General features: G+C 47.2%; 1 protein-coding gene across 2 annotated transcripts in view; it reads left to right on the top strand.

Moving 5' to 3' along the window:
• PTPRJ (protein tyrosine phosphatase receptor type J) overlaps positions 1–16,142 on the top strand; it is a 140,406-nt gene that overhangs the window by 53,214 nt on the left and 71,050 nt on the right. Inside the window, exon 1 of one of the 2 annotated variants that reach the window (XM_039869357.1) lies at positions 3,272–3,331. The exons of the other annotated variant lie outside the window; for it this stretch is intronic. Coding sequence (XP_039725291.1) covers positions 3,287–3,331 — 45 coding nt within the window. The 5' untranslated portion in view covers positions 3,272–3,286. Of the gene's footprint in view, positions 1–3,271; positions 3,332–16,142 lie in introns of those variants that run through there. 2 annotated transcript variants of the gene reach the window in all.

The following is a 16,142-nucleotide window of genomic DNA, read 5'->3' on the forward strand; positions in this document are numbered from 1 at the left end:
CACACCCAGCACAGGGTTTCAGAGCAGGCGGGTGTAGACCTGGGATTCCCACCTGCTCTTACCCACCAGGCTGTCACACTGTCTCGGATGGTCACCGTAGATAGAAAACTTGGAAAATAAAGGGAAGTATAAAGAGGAAATGAAAATCCCTCCGTCTGCTACCTAGAGGTCAACACTGTATTTCCTGACGACTTTATCCTCCAGAATTCATATGTTACAAAACAAATCATATTCCGCATATGATTTTTTTGTGTCTCGTCTGCCTCACTTTGTGTCTTAGTGTGAGTGCTTTCTCATGTCGATAATTATTATTTGAAAGCACTGTTTGTTAGCAGCACAATATTCCCGTGTCCACTGCAACGTATTTAACTGTTCTATTGTCGAGCATTTAGTTGTTTCTGATGTTTCAATATAAAGGGCTGTCACTGCAGTGCCGTTCTGATGCTTGGGACATTTGTATGGGGGGGACGGAGAGAGAGAGAGAGAGACAGCGTGAGAGAGAGAGAGGTGTGTGTGTGTGTGTGTGTGTGTGTGTGTGTGTGTGTGTTGGGCCATCCAGGCTCAAACTGGAAGATTCTTACGTTTGACTTTTAGGCCAAGCTGCTCGTGGTGTCTCTCTTTCCTTCTCTCCCTCTTTCTTCTCTCTCTTCTTTCTCTTTTGTTTCCTCCCTCCCTCCCTCCATCCCTCCATTCTTCGTTCCCTCCTCTTTCTCCCTACGTCCCTCCCTCCCATGACATGAGGAAAACGGTGTTTCTGATGATCGTGTATCTGTAAATGTGGCAGAGCCTGCCCCTGGTTTTCGAGAGGTTTTCCAAGTCACTGTGAGGTGGGTCTCGTTCAGACGACCAAAATCACGTCGCCGATAAGAACTAAGAGCAGTGAGCACTGGCTTATGCCACCACCGATCTAGCTGCTCAGCGTAACTGGCCTCACTTAGTCTTCACGTCAGCCCTGGGAGGGAGAAGCAGGGTCCTTCCTGTCTGACGGGAGGCGAGGCCCGTGCCCGGTGGTAGGGCTGGGGTTTAAGGCCAGGCTGCTCCGCCAGTTTGTCTCTTCTGCCACACGGCCCTGGACCCCGCCCTTGGTGTACTGTGTGGTTCATAGCTGGGGGCAATCTCCCCTACCCCGTGCAGTATTGGCAATGTCAGGAAACATTTCTGATACCAGGACTAGGGGGTGCAGAAGAGTCTAAGGATGCTATTGGCACCTCGCCTGTAGAGACCAGGGACGCTGGTAAGAACCCCTCAGTGCACACGGCAGCTCCCCACAGCAGTGACTCCTCCCACCGCAGACGCCAGCAGTAGGGACGGACACCGAGGAGCCTTGCTGTAGGGGGAGATGGTGAAGAAACATAGGCTTCGGGGGAGGCAGCCGGGAGGGAGTGGAAGAAAGTGGGCTTGGGAGTGAGACCTCTTCCTCGTTTTATCCTCTTAGACAAATTTCATAAACTTTTTGAGGTCAGCTTCCTCATCTGAAAATCGGGAAATGACGCTTCTCTGGCGTTCCTAGCCTGGGTGCAGGTGTCACGCTTCCTGGGTTTGAATCCTAGTTCCCTCTTTGACTTTGAGCAGATTACTTTCACTTTGCTAAGCCTCAGTTTTCTTATCTGTTAAACAGGCAGATAATAGTCACAGCCAAATGCAATAATGAGAGTAACATGCATAACATACCAGCCGAGATGTCACGAGCACGTGGTGAATCCATAGCAACAGAGGCGATGCTGGTGCCCAGCCGCGTCCGCAGAGGAAGGATCTGTGCTTTCTGAGGGCAGTGTTTTGTCCTCTGCTCTCCATCTAGGGTCTAGAATTGCCTGTGGATTTGCCCTGGGTCCTGTCAAGATGGGGTGGAGTTTAGAAAGACATGAGATCGCATGTCTAAAGTGACGCTTGGCTCAGTGTTTATTCTTGGTTTATGATGTAGTGAAGTCATGATTTAACTGTGAGTATGTGCTGGGAGCAGAGACGATTTTCAGGTTCTTGAAACGTGGGAATACGGTTCCCTTGGGGCAGGCCCTTGCCCCCTCTCTCATCAATCATGATCTGTCCCCTGCCCGGATGTCAGGAAGTGCTGACATCCTTGGGAGCCCATGTGTGGCCTCGTTCTCTCTTGGAATGGAGGTACTCACCATTCTGGCCCTTGAGTCAGTGCCAGAGCTGTGACGGCGAGGCCCCCCAGGCACCTCGACCCTGGTGACAAGGCTTTGCCTTCCGCAGGGCGGAGGAACCTTTGAGGCCAGGTGATGCTGGAGGTCTCATGTGTCCGCATTTCTTTATTGAGACTTCTGGGGGGTGAGGGTGCGACTTAATCAGTGGTGGGAGCTTAGATCTTAAAGGGTGGGACAAATGGACTCAGGGCACGGAGAAGAGCCTAGGGGAGTGGTGAGTATGCTCACCCAAAAGAGCTGGCTGCACATCACTGTCACTGATGAAATGGCCTTCACCTCCCTGTCCCTGCCAGCTAAGAGGGAAGTGGCACCAAAAATCTTGCAGTGCGGTGAAGACCCCGTAGGACTGTAGAAACGAGTGGTGGCTGAGCAGCCATGCCATCTGACGCCACCTTACCTTTATACAGCGCCTGGGCCACCAGCCTACAGGGGCCTGGCAGCCACATAAACCAGGGACGTGGGCAGGGGCCACCAGTGTTGAGTTGGAGGGGTCAAGTCCTCAGAAGGTGGCCACTATTCAGCTCCAGCCCTTCTTGTCATTTGAGACTGTGGCCCATCGTGGTCAGATCTTTTGATCCCCTCCCACCCCCCATACCCAAAGAGAAGCAGGAAATTATATTTTTATGGGAAATATTCTTTTAGAAAGCCCCTAGCATAGTGCCTGGCATGTGTTGGGCACTCAGCAGATACCCCCCAGGTGGGTCAGAACTTGCCTTTTATGGACTCTGGATTCTTTTGGTGGCAGCAGACTGTACTTTGCCTGGCAGATTGCCTGCAAGCATAGGCTGCTTGATACAGCAGTGATTCTTGGAGTCTGAGAGGCCCCCAATGTCCTGCCAGATCTCTGGGGTTAACACGCAGTCAACCTCTTGCTTTTCTTTCTTGGCCTCTGTTTCCTCCTCCCCCCCCACTAGTGTGACAGTCACATCCTCTTTAGAATGTTTCCGATAAATTCTGTCCTTGGGAGGCTCGAGGGCTGGTCTCGTGACCCACATGTGAAGAACAGTGCCCCTGCTACCCCAGATCCTCTGTTGAGCCTGTAGGCTCCATACTTCCAGGTGGTTAGCTTTTGAGGCACGCTGACATGCCCCTTCTGCCAGTCCATAGGCAGGCCCGGGGTCATGTGGGTGCCATTCCACCGCAGGCCTCAGGGTCAGGCGACGAAGGTAGGTCCCTGAAGTCAGGCCCAGAAAAGGCCACTGGAGCCAGCTCGCCTCTGGTCCATGATGCTGATCTCAGGACCCAACAGGATGCTGCTAGCTCGCTTGGCTCAGCTCGGCTCGTGCTGGGAATCATAAGCAGTGTTGAGGATGCGATGCATTTCAGTCCCAGGCACTCTGATCCCTTTCCTGGCACTGGGAAAATGTTTTTCCAGCTCGGTTACTTGCTGGCATGCATGGGTCAATGTACAAGGTGTTCTTGGAGAAGCCAGAGCTGGCTGTTGACTTTCGCTCCCTGGGATGTGTTCTGGGGAGGAAGTGGGTTTTTGGGTTGTGGTGGGCATAGGATGTGGTGATTAGTTTATCTCACGCTGTGGATGCAGTTGACAAGAATTGTGGAGCTTTCGTTCCTTTCGTACTTTGGACTAAGGTGCCTCAAGAGGAGCTTTGTGTATCTTCATGTGTTTTAAACATTTATATAGAGGTTTGAGGCACACTTGTTGCTATGTTTTATGTAATAAATATATTCTGGCAAGTAACTTGTGGGACCTGAGTCGAGTGTCTGACTTTAACACGTGGTAGTCGTGTGAGCTCTAGCTGGCGTACCTAACCTTTGCTGCGCGTTTCAGATTCCTGAGTGTAAAATGGGGACAAAACTCATGGGTTGTTGTAAGTTTCGTTAAGTTATTGAATGTATAGCACCTAGTGTACACTTCTTGGCACAGTAAGTATTTAGTAGTGGTAGTTGTGATCCTTATTATTGGAGAAGCAGCCCGGTATGGTAATCATAATAACAACGGTGACGGTGACCATTATCGACTGCTTACTATGTGTTAGTGATTCTTCCAGGGACATCAGTTAACGTATTTAATCCTCACAGTAACCCAACGAGGTAGGTGCCGTCCTAATCTCTGTTTTATGATACAGTGCAGGCACAGAGAGGTTACGTAACTTGCCCAAAGTCACCCAGCTCAAAATATGAAAAGAGTGTGGATTTAAGAATTAGAAGGCCTGGGAGGCTTGCTTGCGTGTCATCTCCTGACAGTGTGACCTCTTCTTGCTAAGTACTTAATTCTCTGAGTTACATTCTCTCTTTCGTTTTTCTTCTGAGTTGCTTTCTCCATTGTAAAATGGTGCTCATGATAAGCCCTCCCTCCCTTCCCTCACCGTTCATTGCCTTGTGTGGTACTTAATTATGGGTGCTTAGGAACTGTGGGTGCTTGCTAATAGGTGCTTAGGAATAGTTTTCTGATTATCTGACTATATTAGGGGGTTATCATGAGGTTCCAATGAGCTGGAAGACTCTGGACAAAAGTTAGTTGTCATTTTAAATGCCTGAGGTTTAAACAGTATGCCTGTTTTTCAGATTTCTGAACCACTTAAAAGACAGGCACAGAGTCAAGAAGGTAAAGATCAAAATATCACTTTTATTACTGATAAAGGCGTGGTTGAAGGATGTGGCTTAGGTGGGTATTAGACAGATGTGCCCGCCTGGTCAGGTGCTGCCTTGAGCACCTTAGAGGCCTCCTCACATAGGATGATGGAGTGGTGGCGGTGGCAACCACAATTAAAGCCTCTGGCGGAGGAGCAGACCACCAGAGAGAGAGAAATGACTGTTACACCCAGGAGAGCTGGGTGGAGAGGCAGGTGGAAACCAGAAGTTTCAAAGGAAAAACCTATTTTTTTTTGTTTGTTTTGGAATCCAGAAGTTGAGAAAAAGCAGGTAGCCACAATTATTATTTAAAGAAATATTATCCTCTCCCTCGAAAATCTCCCCCCTCCACAGAATTTCACCACTGCTGATGGTTCTCCCCAGTTTCCCCCAGCACAGCACATGGCTGCCTCATACCCACACCCACGTGATCCTGCTCCCACACCCTGTCTCGATCCACCTGCCAGTCTGTGGGCTCCACCCTCAGAGCAGCTTCAGGAGCCCACCACTTCTCACGCCTCCTGGGCTGCCCTGCAGGTCCAAGCCAAGACACCGTTCTCTCCTGAATGAGCGCGGGGCCTCCTCACTGGTCTCCCCGCTTCTACCTTTGTCTCTTTTCAGTCTGTTCTCAACGAGGCAGCTTGAAGGAGCCTTTGAAAAAGTCAGATCACAGCCCTCCTCTGCTCCAAACCCTGCAGGAAGAGGCCAAGTCCCCGCAAAGGCTCGTGCGTCTGGCCCCACCAGTTCCTGGCCCTTTGCCTCTTCTTCCACCAGCTGCTCCGTGCCTCACACAGCCCCACACACCTGCCCCGGACTTTGCACTGGTGGTGTTTCCTGTTCAGAACACCCTCGCTCCAGGCACTGCGCGGCCTCTCTCACTTCCTCCAGCTTCCAGGGAGGCCTGACAGCCCGATTGCCTGCAGCACTGCAGCACTCCCGGTCTCCCCCTACCCTGCTCTGCTTGGTACCCATACCACTCACCACCTCCAATATTCTGCCTTGCCTCCCCACCCCCTGAATTAGAATGTAGGCTAATCTGTTTTGTAGACCGATGCATTTCCCAGCCTCTAGGGCAGTGGGTCCAGATTATGGCCCAGTAACAAATATCAGAGGTTGGGCCGTGTGCACATGGGCAGAGTGGAGCACGACACACACACCCCACCCTCACGGGGCTGAAGTCTCTGCCTGTAAGGACAGTCTTACTGCCAGGGCTCTCACTAGATGCCGGGCACTGCTCAGGTCCTTCCTAGCAACCATCTGACAAGGCAGCCACTGTTAACACCTCCATTGACAGGTGAGGAACCTGGGGCAAAGAATGGATAAGTAACTGACCCAAGGTGACACACCTGGCATGTGGTAAGGCTGAGCTTTAGCCCTAGGCGTCAGCTCCTAGGGTCTGTGTTCTTAACCTCCACACTTCCGCCTCCACTAACACAAACCTGAGTCACAGCCAGAATCATCAAGCCCAGTTTTGATCGAGGCTATAAAGGAGCTTCGTGTATGGTTATTGGGGTGCATTATGGTCAGGGGGTCCTGGGAAGCCTTCTCTATGGAAAGGATGTTTTGTAAAGTGAAGACGCCCCTTGTAAATGGAATGATTGCCCCCAAATTAGCTTGCGTTTTGGGTTAACTATAATACATCAGGCTTTTAAAAGTGGAGGTATGCTGATTTTCTTTTTCTCTCTAGGTCTAGGAAGTAGATTTTTGTTATTAGTAAAATTTAAAATGACTGGGTCCCGGGGTTACTGAGAATTCAGGAGGTGGATTAATGAAACAACATTTGAATGCAATTTTATCTTTAGAAAAACATTTTTGAGAAGCCCTGTTTATAACCAGGAAGCCAGCTTTATGAAAACTCTCTTCCATTAAAGTGTGTATGGTGTACTATCAACAAATACTAAAGAATTCTTTTAATTCCATTAAAGAATATGCATGGTGTACTATAAACAAAGATTGAGCTCCTGTGAGCTCCTTCTTCATAACTTATAGAAGCTGTTTTTTTTTTTTAAATGGATCCAAAACTCATGTTGCCACACAGACAACAAAATAAACCAGTATGTTCCAAGAACAAACATTTGCTTCAGCCACCCACAAACTTGGAAAGACGCAGGACTGAAGGAGAAGTCAGATGCCAGGGAGCTCCTGGGGGCTTCTGTTAATTGTAGTGAGTCTGGAAGAAGCTCTTAGCTTTTTATTGTTCTTATTAGAAGCACCACCTCAACAAATATGTTAGAAAAAGTATTGTTGTAGAGATTCGTGGGGCTTTATGTTCCTTGAGCAACTAGGAGCCCCTAGCTCCTCAACAGGGAGGAAAGCTTCTACCTTGCCTTTCTTCCTCATCCCCACTTTTCCAGAAAATGCTAGGCAGACGAGCTTTGAGTGCCCTGTGATCGGTGATCCTTAGGGAGCCTCAGAAGGGTAGGCTACCCTTACTGCGTGACCTGCCCCAATGAGCCTGCTCTGTGAGGGGTGGGCTGGGGCGTCCTGGGGTCCATCTTGGCTCCAGCCTCCCTGGTGGACTCTCTTGGTTTCCTTCTCAATTCCCAGTCCCCTTTCTAATAGAAGCCAGCTTCTCTCAGTCTCACTGTCCCTTAAGGGCAGAGCCACGTGTCCATGTCCTGGCAAATGGTTGCATGTTGTTGTCACTAGGTGGGGCTCCTGGGAAAGCCCTGTCCCTGGGGGATTGACTCTGGTTTGCTCTTGAGCTGCGCCTTGATGACCGAGGCGTGGATGCTGTGCCTGGAGGTGCAGCCCTAATGTTGCTGTTGCTGCTGCCGCCAATAATAATTAATAATAAAGACAGTGCAACTGTGTTTGTCAGGCACCTTTCTGAGCCTCTTTTATTCACGTGTTATAGGTGGGTGATAAAATGCTCTGCATGGGATAGATAAGGATACCGAGGCTGAGGAAGGATAAGGGACCCTTCCAGGGCCTCACACTAATTGGCAGAGCAGGGAACCTGGCACCAAAACTTGGATTGTCACCTCTCCGTTATGCTCTCTCAACAAGGTGTCAGTCCTGTCCCGAAGGATGTGAACAGGAAGGAGCTGCGAGTGTCTTGGGCTGCCTGCCTTGGGATACTTGTTGTTTGAGAAAAACGAATCCCTGGCTTGTTCCAAATGCTTTGCAGAATTGATGGGAACTCCCCGTGCCGTGTGATTTTGGACATATTCTTTAATCTTTCTTCATCTTGATCGTCTGATCTGAAAAATGGGTATCATCATGGCTCCAACTTGTAGGTTGTTTAGAAAAGTGCCTGGCATGTTCTTGTGCCCCATTGTTGTATCATTATCATCACCAACCCTGGCAGTGAAGCCAACAACTATTGATCTCCTACTGTGTACCACGCTCAGTGATGTGGAGACAGAAATAGCCTGAGAAGGATGGACAAGGTGCTGGAGCAGTGTTGAGGAAGAGGGATAAGTATGAACAATCAGACTACTTTGTCCTTGGACAGCTTCGTTACTTACATCCCTAGGTAGAGCATTTCCTTACCAGCCTAAGGGCGAGATTTGTTCCTGGGCGGGTTGTCCACGTCTACACCTGGCTGGATGCAGGGCTGGGGATTGGGCATGAATTCCAGGCTGATAGCTAGGCAGAAATAGGAGGCAGGTATGAGCACATTTACAGGCATGAATGAGGGCGTGGGGGACTGTCTTAGACATCATTTCTATTGTAAAAAATAGAGAACCGATACGTTTATTTAAGAATCCAACTTTGGAGAAGTTAGCCTCCACAAAGAGAGAGGTTTTTGTTTATTTTGTCCCCTGCTCTAAAATAGTGGCTGGCACATAGTAGGTGCTCAGTACATATTTGTAGAATGAGTAATAAAAGGAAATTCGCTCTTCTTGCTCAGTTCTCATAGAAAATGCGTTTTTCACATAAAGGGCAGTGTCCTGGACAGGCTGCCAGTGTGGGCGGCCGCTTGTGATCGCCTCACCAGTCTTTCCTGACCAAGGAAAGTGCACATTTTTTAGCTACTTATGCTGTGACTGATACACTTGGCTGCCTAACAAAAAGCCAGAGAAGAACTAAGATTTTTAGCATCATTCAAAATGCTTGCCATTCCTCTCGCTTTGTGAAATCATGAGCTAGTTATTTCAAGTTCACATAAAGGTCAGAACTTGATCTGCAGGAAGGAGGTTCCCCTTGGTTTATGCTAGGGGAACTTTTTCCCCCTTCTGTTTATTTTACCCAAAGGCTTCTGTTTTTCTCCCAAGCTAAAATCTGGCATTTGTTGTACAAAATTCTCAGTGTGTGTGTATGTGTGTGTGTGATGTGTTTTAAGAGCTCATGTTTTGGCTTTAGTTTTGATTCTCAGTGATTTTTTTTTTTTTTGCTGCCTAAGAGTTGATTTTGTGCTCATAAGTGGGTGCCTGAAGTTCACTTTCAGTTTTAGAGGTGACTTAAAAACCACCTTCCTAGGCCTTCTGACGCTGCTCCCAGCTTGTGCTCCCTCCTGTTTGTAGTTGCTGTGTGGAACAGTGTGTCACAAAGCACAGGGGTTCTTCTCCTTGCTCCTGTTTAATGACTATGAGACAAGTTTGAGTCCTCTTTCTCCTTCATGTGTAATTTTTGGGGAGGGAGCTGGTGAAGGCCCTTGAGCCCTGGCGTTTGTCACAGCCCTTCACCTGGGAACTGGAGGTCCCTTTTCCTCAGGGCTGGGTTAGTTCAGAAAGCGGGAAGGGTCGGAACTCTGGGGAGAGGGTACTGGAGGGGCTGAAGGGCAAGGCGAAGACTGGGCGGCATCCCAGCGGCAGTTTCGGCTGCAAGGTCAGCCCACAGTGGCCCAGGCGGCCACCCAGACATCACCTGGTCAAGCGAGGCTGCCCGAGCCCTTCCTGCTCGTCCAGGATCCTTGGAAAGGCTTCCTCCTGGCCCGGGCTGGACAACAGACCCCACTTGGAGGCCAGGTTAAAAGAGCATCTAGGAGTGGGGGTTCTGCCCCCTGCCCCCGGGAGGCTCCTTATTTAGCCCCTCCCAGTCTTCCAAGCCACCTCACCTGTGTCCCTCCTGGGAGGAGTGTCACTGCCAGGACCCCTGCGCCCTACTCTGTGCTCTTCTTGTCTTCATTCTCTTTCCGAGTGGTACCCTCAGCTTTTCCCCATCACGCAGATTTGCATTTGTGAGTTATGGAAACATCTGTCAGTCTTTTTCCTGTTTGTAAATTGTGTATCTTCTGTTAGATTTTAAAAACTTTTGAAAGTGTCTTTCTGGGATCTGGGATGCTGTGATCTGTTTGTATAGAGCACATTACAGATTCTGAAGCACTTTTATGCCTTAGAAACAATAACGATGGCAGACTTACTATGATCTAAGAAGAGCTTTATATATTCTAAACTCAAACTCTTACACCACTCCATCGTGCATTCTGTAGAGGGCAGAGCTAAGGCAGAGGGAGGTTAAATGAGACTCCTCGGGGGTGCACAGTTGCCAAAAAGAGGGCTGGGATTTGAACCTGGGCAGTTGACCTCCAGAGCCTTGGTATTTAACCAGTATTCCATTCTGGCCTTCATAACAACAGGCAGAAGTAGGAATTATCACTTTTATTTTATTTCTCAAAAATGAAAAATTCTCTTAAAAAAATTCAAAAGTGATAAAAACCACAGGAAAGACTTACATAATGCAGAGCATAAAAGCAGAAAGTGAGACCCCCCCCTCCCCCACTCCAATCCCCGAGTTCTGAGGTAGACCAGACTGTTAACAGGAGATGTCCTCACAGAACATTCATTTGGAATTCTGTGTATTTATACACTAAGGATCATGACATATATAATTACACTAACGGGCGCCCCCATCATCCTGCAGGTGGCAGGATGGAAGCTCAGGTGCTAAGTCCACTCCAGGGCACGTGGCGATGCTGAGGAAGGGCCTGGACTGGAACCCAGAGCTTCTCGCTCCACTGTAACCTGCCTCCTGGGGAAGCAGTCAGGGGTTGGTCTTATATGAATCCCCCAGCTGTATTGTTCGATGTAGTTGTGGGCACCTTCCAGGGTCATAATTAAAAAGGAGTTAGGCTTCAGACAAAGAAGAATGCAAATCTTCAGTTTCGGTTTAGAAAATCTGAAACTTGCAGCGGGAGGTAGAGAAGAATGGAGTAGAGTGATCTTTTCCCCCACACCTCCCTTCTTTCTCTCATCCAGAGGGAGAAGGGATTAGGAGGCCTCCTGGAAAAGAGTCCCTTTCCTGTGATAAAACCAGCCCCTTCCCCTCCCCCAGGGTGATCACAGAGCCTCTGCCTGGAGCCCTCCTCACCAGCCTGGAGGGGACACTGTTCCGCAAACAATGGGGGGAAGGAAAGGAAAGCCATGCGTGTGCCAATGGCGTGGATGACTTCCTCAATGCAGGACTCAGGGCTCGTACTGAGAAAGTCCCTGCTTGGAGGTCCCCTGGGGGGCCGTGTGTATAGGATCTGCTTTCGCTCTCCACATCCTATCATCTGGGCAGGGAAAGACAATTGCAGGCTGTAGGGACGGGCCTACAGCCTGACTGTGAGTTCACGGGGAAGTTTGACAGTGAAGGGAGCCGTAGCCTGGGAAGCTCTGCAGTCTTTTTCTGGATTGCACTGGTCAGGCAACGGCAATTACCCAAACCACAGCTCTGCAGCGAGAGGGGAACCACAGGAAAAAGACATCTGAACAAGTGGAGAAAAGAGAGGTCCCCCAAAGCATACCTTAATGTTTTTCTCAGAGGAGAGACTTTTAATCCATGTTTCAAAGACTGGCCCACTGAGTGTGGTCCTTCCGGTTTCCGGTCCCACCGCAGATGAGCGGGCAATTAGAAGGAATAGGAGAGGCCTATGGAATAAAGAATCGATAACCAGGGTGGAGATGGGAGAAACTGGGGACTTAAAACACCTCTGTAGCCTCTGAGGGCCCTGAGGTGCTTCGTTTCTAATGAGAGGGCAGAAAGCCCATATCTCAGCGGGCCTGGAAGATAGTAATCCAGCACAGTATGTACTGGCTGCTAATAAAATGACTGGGCCTATTCAGAAGATTAAGCGATGACCAGGGTAATGATATTAAGCTCAGAGTACTCAGTTTAAGAAGTGATACATACAGATTTCCATTATTTCTTTATTCCTCATTTTGAGAGAGCACAGTTGAGATAGAAATGGGAGTGATGGCTAGATTGATTATGGATGGAATGAATGGCCTGCTCTAGCAGCAGGAGCACTGAATAAACAGTTATAAGTCAGCTGATATAGGCTTGGAGGTGTGCAGGTTGCTGGGAACAAGTAGGTGAGAAGATATGACCTTGTCTGCAGGGCGTTTGCACTTTCGTGGAGGCGAAAACTGGGTGGTCAGTGTGAGGTTGTGGGGAGGGCCGATGCGGGAGCACAGAGCCTGGAAAAGCGATGCATTATGCTGGCCCTGCCACTTGCCTTCCCCAGGAGTGCTGGCTGGTCCCTCTCCTCCCTAATCTTCACTTAGCTCACCTGTGGAATGAAGACCGTGAGAGTTCGACCCTAGGTGGTGTCCCATGAAAGAGTACTTGAGGACAGGTGTGCAAACCACCTTTGTACCCAGCCCAGAGTTTCACCTTTTTATTCTCCTTCACGTCCCACACCTGCCCCAGGGGGAATTCCAGGACAGCTTTGGAGGAGACTGATCATGGAACCCTGCTAGTAGGTTCAAAGGATGTGACACCGGTTAAGAATAATTTCATGTGGCTGTGATAGAAAGGGCACTGTGGTGAATTTGTTTACTCAGAATGCCATATTGCCTGATGACGGTGGGAAGATGCAATTTGACTGCATAATACTTTGATTTTGGACCACGATCCCCAGGGATGATGCCAAACGGAATCGCATCTCAGTTGGAGCACAGGTTCTTGATCGAAAGTCAAGAACCTTGTGGCAGAAATGCTGTTTGGTTAAAATCACCCATGAAAATCATTACTTGAGTCATCGCAAAATACTGGTTCCAAAGTGGTGTTTGTCTCCCACATCAGGGGACACACGCCATCCCTCAGTGAGGCCCCCTTCATGAGTTATTCCTCCAGGGTTGAAAAAGATATCATCTGTGGTTGGACATCAGATAAAATGTTATATTTAGGGGCTACGTGGAATGGAAAATCCGTATCCTTCACCAGTAGATCACTGTGAGGATGGTGAGAGGTGGCAGAGGGGAATTGGGGCTCACTGAGGCTGCAGCAGTTGGGGGCTCCCAGCTCGTGCTTACTGCAGCGTGTGGGTAGAATAGTCAGCACTATTTAAATTATTCTTCTTTTACTTCCCCTCTCCCTTTGGCAGATATGGTTTAATTTATCCAAGTAATATGCTTATGTGATGGGACCAACCAGGGCTTTCTGTTCTTGCTACTGCTGGGGATCCGATTTTAAATACAAATATGCCACTGCTAAGAGTTCTGCATGTTATTCTGTGTGAAAATTTCTTAATGTCTACTTGGTTTTTTATCCCCTGGCAATTTACCAACAGCAACAAATGTCATCCATTATTATTGTCTGGAGGGACAGACTATTTTTATGTAATTAGAGTGGCTTTGACATTTTCAACTGTAGAGGGAAATTCGATAATTTAGTGATACAAGATTCTGGTCTGAATGTCACACGATTGCGCTCATTGCCGTCAAGATATATTATTACCCGTTTTCTGAGGGACAGAGGGACCTGATTTTCCTGGGATTGTGTAGTTATTGGTTCACTAGAACTGCAGACAAGTTAAAAGAAGGATTTGAGACCATCTAGTTCACACTCCTTTCGCTGCAGGGAACCTTCTACAAGGTTCTGAGTGGACATAACGACGTATGGTTATAATATGTTAACCAATATAATAACCATTGTTATAAAGATGACCACTGATAGAGCTCTTCCTAGAAAAAAAATGTGAAAAATACCAGTAAAGGTGGTGAGAAGTACCCACTTCCCAGGTCCCTGGCACTGTGGGTGTCGTGCTGGGTATATTTTTTCAACAGTCCTAACAACCGCTCTGGTAGAGGTGGCACAGTATCGGTATACCCACTTGAAGGTGAGGAGATGTAGGGAGTGAGTCAGGCGTTTTAATTCAGAACTGTCTAATTCAAAAGCCAATGATCTTCTGTTTTGCTTGACTTTTTCTGATCCGTGGTTCTAAATGTGGTAGTCATAAGACCCCTGGTGTGCAAGATTGATTTTAGATGCTACACAGATGAATTTTTATCTTCACAGTCATCTGTTTTAATACGTATTAGGAAAACACCCCAGAGAACAGTGAACCTAATGGTTTTTTGAGTAGTATTGCACAGAATGAAGCTAAATTCATTTCAGTAAAATATGTAGGTCAATTTAAAGAAAATAGTAAATAGAGAAAAACGTGGGTGGTTCGTGGCAATGGCAAAAATGATGATGGTGGTACCTGAGTGAACTGATTTCAGTGATGCATTTGTAGATACTGGTCCGTTTTTAATGTGGTTCTCGTGATCAGAAGGTTCTGACAGTGGCTGATCTCGCCTGTGCATTTTGCCCACTAGTTCTGTTTGGTTTCGTTGGAGCCCCACACAGGGAACTTGCCTACATCTCTCTCCATTGCCTTTGGTATTTTCTTCTCCAGGTTTAACGTCCTTAGCTATCTCAGCCGTTCCCCATGTGCCTCGATCCTTCCTGCCCCGGTCATTTCTTATGGACAGTATTCCTTCTAAAATGTGGGCATCGCATGAGGGTGAGATTCTCTCCTGGAGTCTCTGAAATGCTGCTTCTGGGATGGCGATCTTCTTTAGCAGATGCTCCAGGGCAGTTCAGCTTCCCACTGTTGCCCCACCTTGCGATGATTTTCTCGTGAACCATTCACCTCAGTTTTCTGATCTGTAAAAAGGAGAGAGAACATGTATGTAAAATGCTTAGCACAGTGTTTACTATACACAGACTAGTGTTGCTGCTGTCAGGTCACTTTTCCTTTGCAGCTCTTGGGTCATATTCTCTGATTATACCTCTTCAGTATGAACTCGTCATCTGTAACTTGAAAATTTATAGATTTAGGATTTTTGGCCTCAGAGTGAAAGGACCCCTTCCTGATTTCCTTTATCAGTTTTTTTCTTTCAAATTAAAAAAAAAAAAGAGGATGTTTAACATCTTTTCACTTTCGAGTTCAGTTTCTTTCTTCTCCTTTTTGCTGGGTGATGGTTGAAGTTATTGTTAAAAAAAAATTTGATGTACGTGGAATATAAAATTAGCTGAGGTAGCCAAAAGTGTCTAAAAGTGTTTTCTTGCATTTTTAGTCGACCCATTCACTTTGCAAGTCTTGAGAATATTATAGTTAAGACAACTTGCAGCACTTTATGTATATTTTAGGGGGCAAAATTATAACGTATGAATTCTTTTTAAACCAGAGAGGGAAAAAAGTTCTAAATTTTAAAAACTAGAAAACAATGTTTAAAACACTTTAAATTGGAGAGCTTCAGGTATCGTCACGTGTTCTGCGTTCCTAGTTTATTTTTGCTGCATTAATTATCTCAGTTGTTTTTAGTATTAGCATGTTGGAACGCTGGACTAATTTGTGCATGAGTGTATTCAGAGCCTTTTACTCGACGAGAATCAAGTATATCATGCCTGAATTTGTTATTACCCAGCAGGGACCCAAATTAATATACAGTATTTAGATTTCAGGCAACAATGCATGATCTAAATTGACAACACCTGTTCTGTGAACTTGGACAAGGTCTATAGCCTTTGTTACAACCCAACGTCTGAGCCTCAGTCTCCTTACTTATCCAATGGGATAATTAGACTCTTTCTCATAGTAACTCATAAGAGTGTTGGTAAAGGTGATGTGAAAAGAATCAGTCATTGTACCAGTATAATTTTGGCGAAACTGTGAAGTTCAGTGTTAATGTGATGGCCATGGACACTTTGAACCTTAGTCCTTAGGTCAGCGCTTCAAAGTTTTTTTGTGACCCTCTTGTTGGATGTTCTCTAAATTGCAGTGTGGCATAGTGTTTAGATATTTTTGTGTATACTAAAGCGCTTGCTGGAATAATTGATGAGAATATGGAATTCCACAAAATTAGGGCCAGGAGTCAGGGCTCTCAACATAGAAGAATCACCTTGTATGTATCTTACGTAGGTTTTGCGTGTTCAGCGAGCACAGTAAAGGTACAGTGGGGGGGATAATGACTGCTATCAGGCCTAGGCTTTCTTTACAAATGGGGGAGCTAGTGAGAGCACATCAGATAAGGCATTATCTTAAGGAGGAGAACATAACGGATACTTGAATCTTATTGAAACGCCAAGAGTCTCTGGTCTTTGTTTATAACTAGCAGCTATGTTCTAGCCTTTTATACCTTTTTCAGAGAATTTGAGAATATTATGTTGCATGATCATGTCTTTTACCTGCTCCAAAGCCCTTGGTAGCTGCTACTTTCTGCCACATTTCACCTCAGCATGCCACAC

This window comes from Pteropus medius, unplaced genomic scaffold (assembly GCF_902729225.1).
Source record: "Pteropus medius unplaced genomic scaffold, Ma_sr-lr_union100, whole genome shotgun sequence".
Taxonomy (NCBI): domain Eukaryota; kingdom Metazoa; phylum Chordata; class Mammalia; order Chiroptera; family Pteropodidae; genus Pteropus; species Pteropus medius.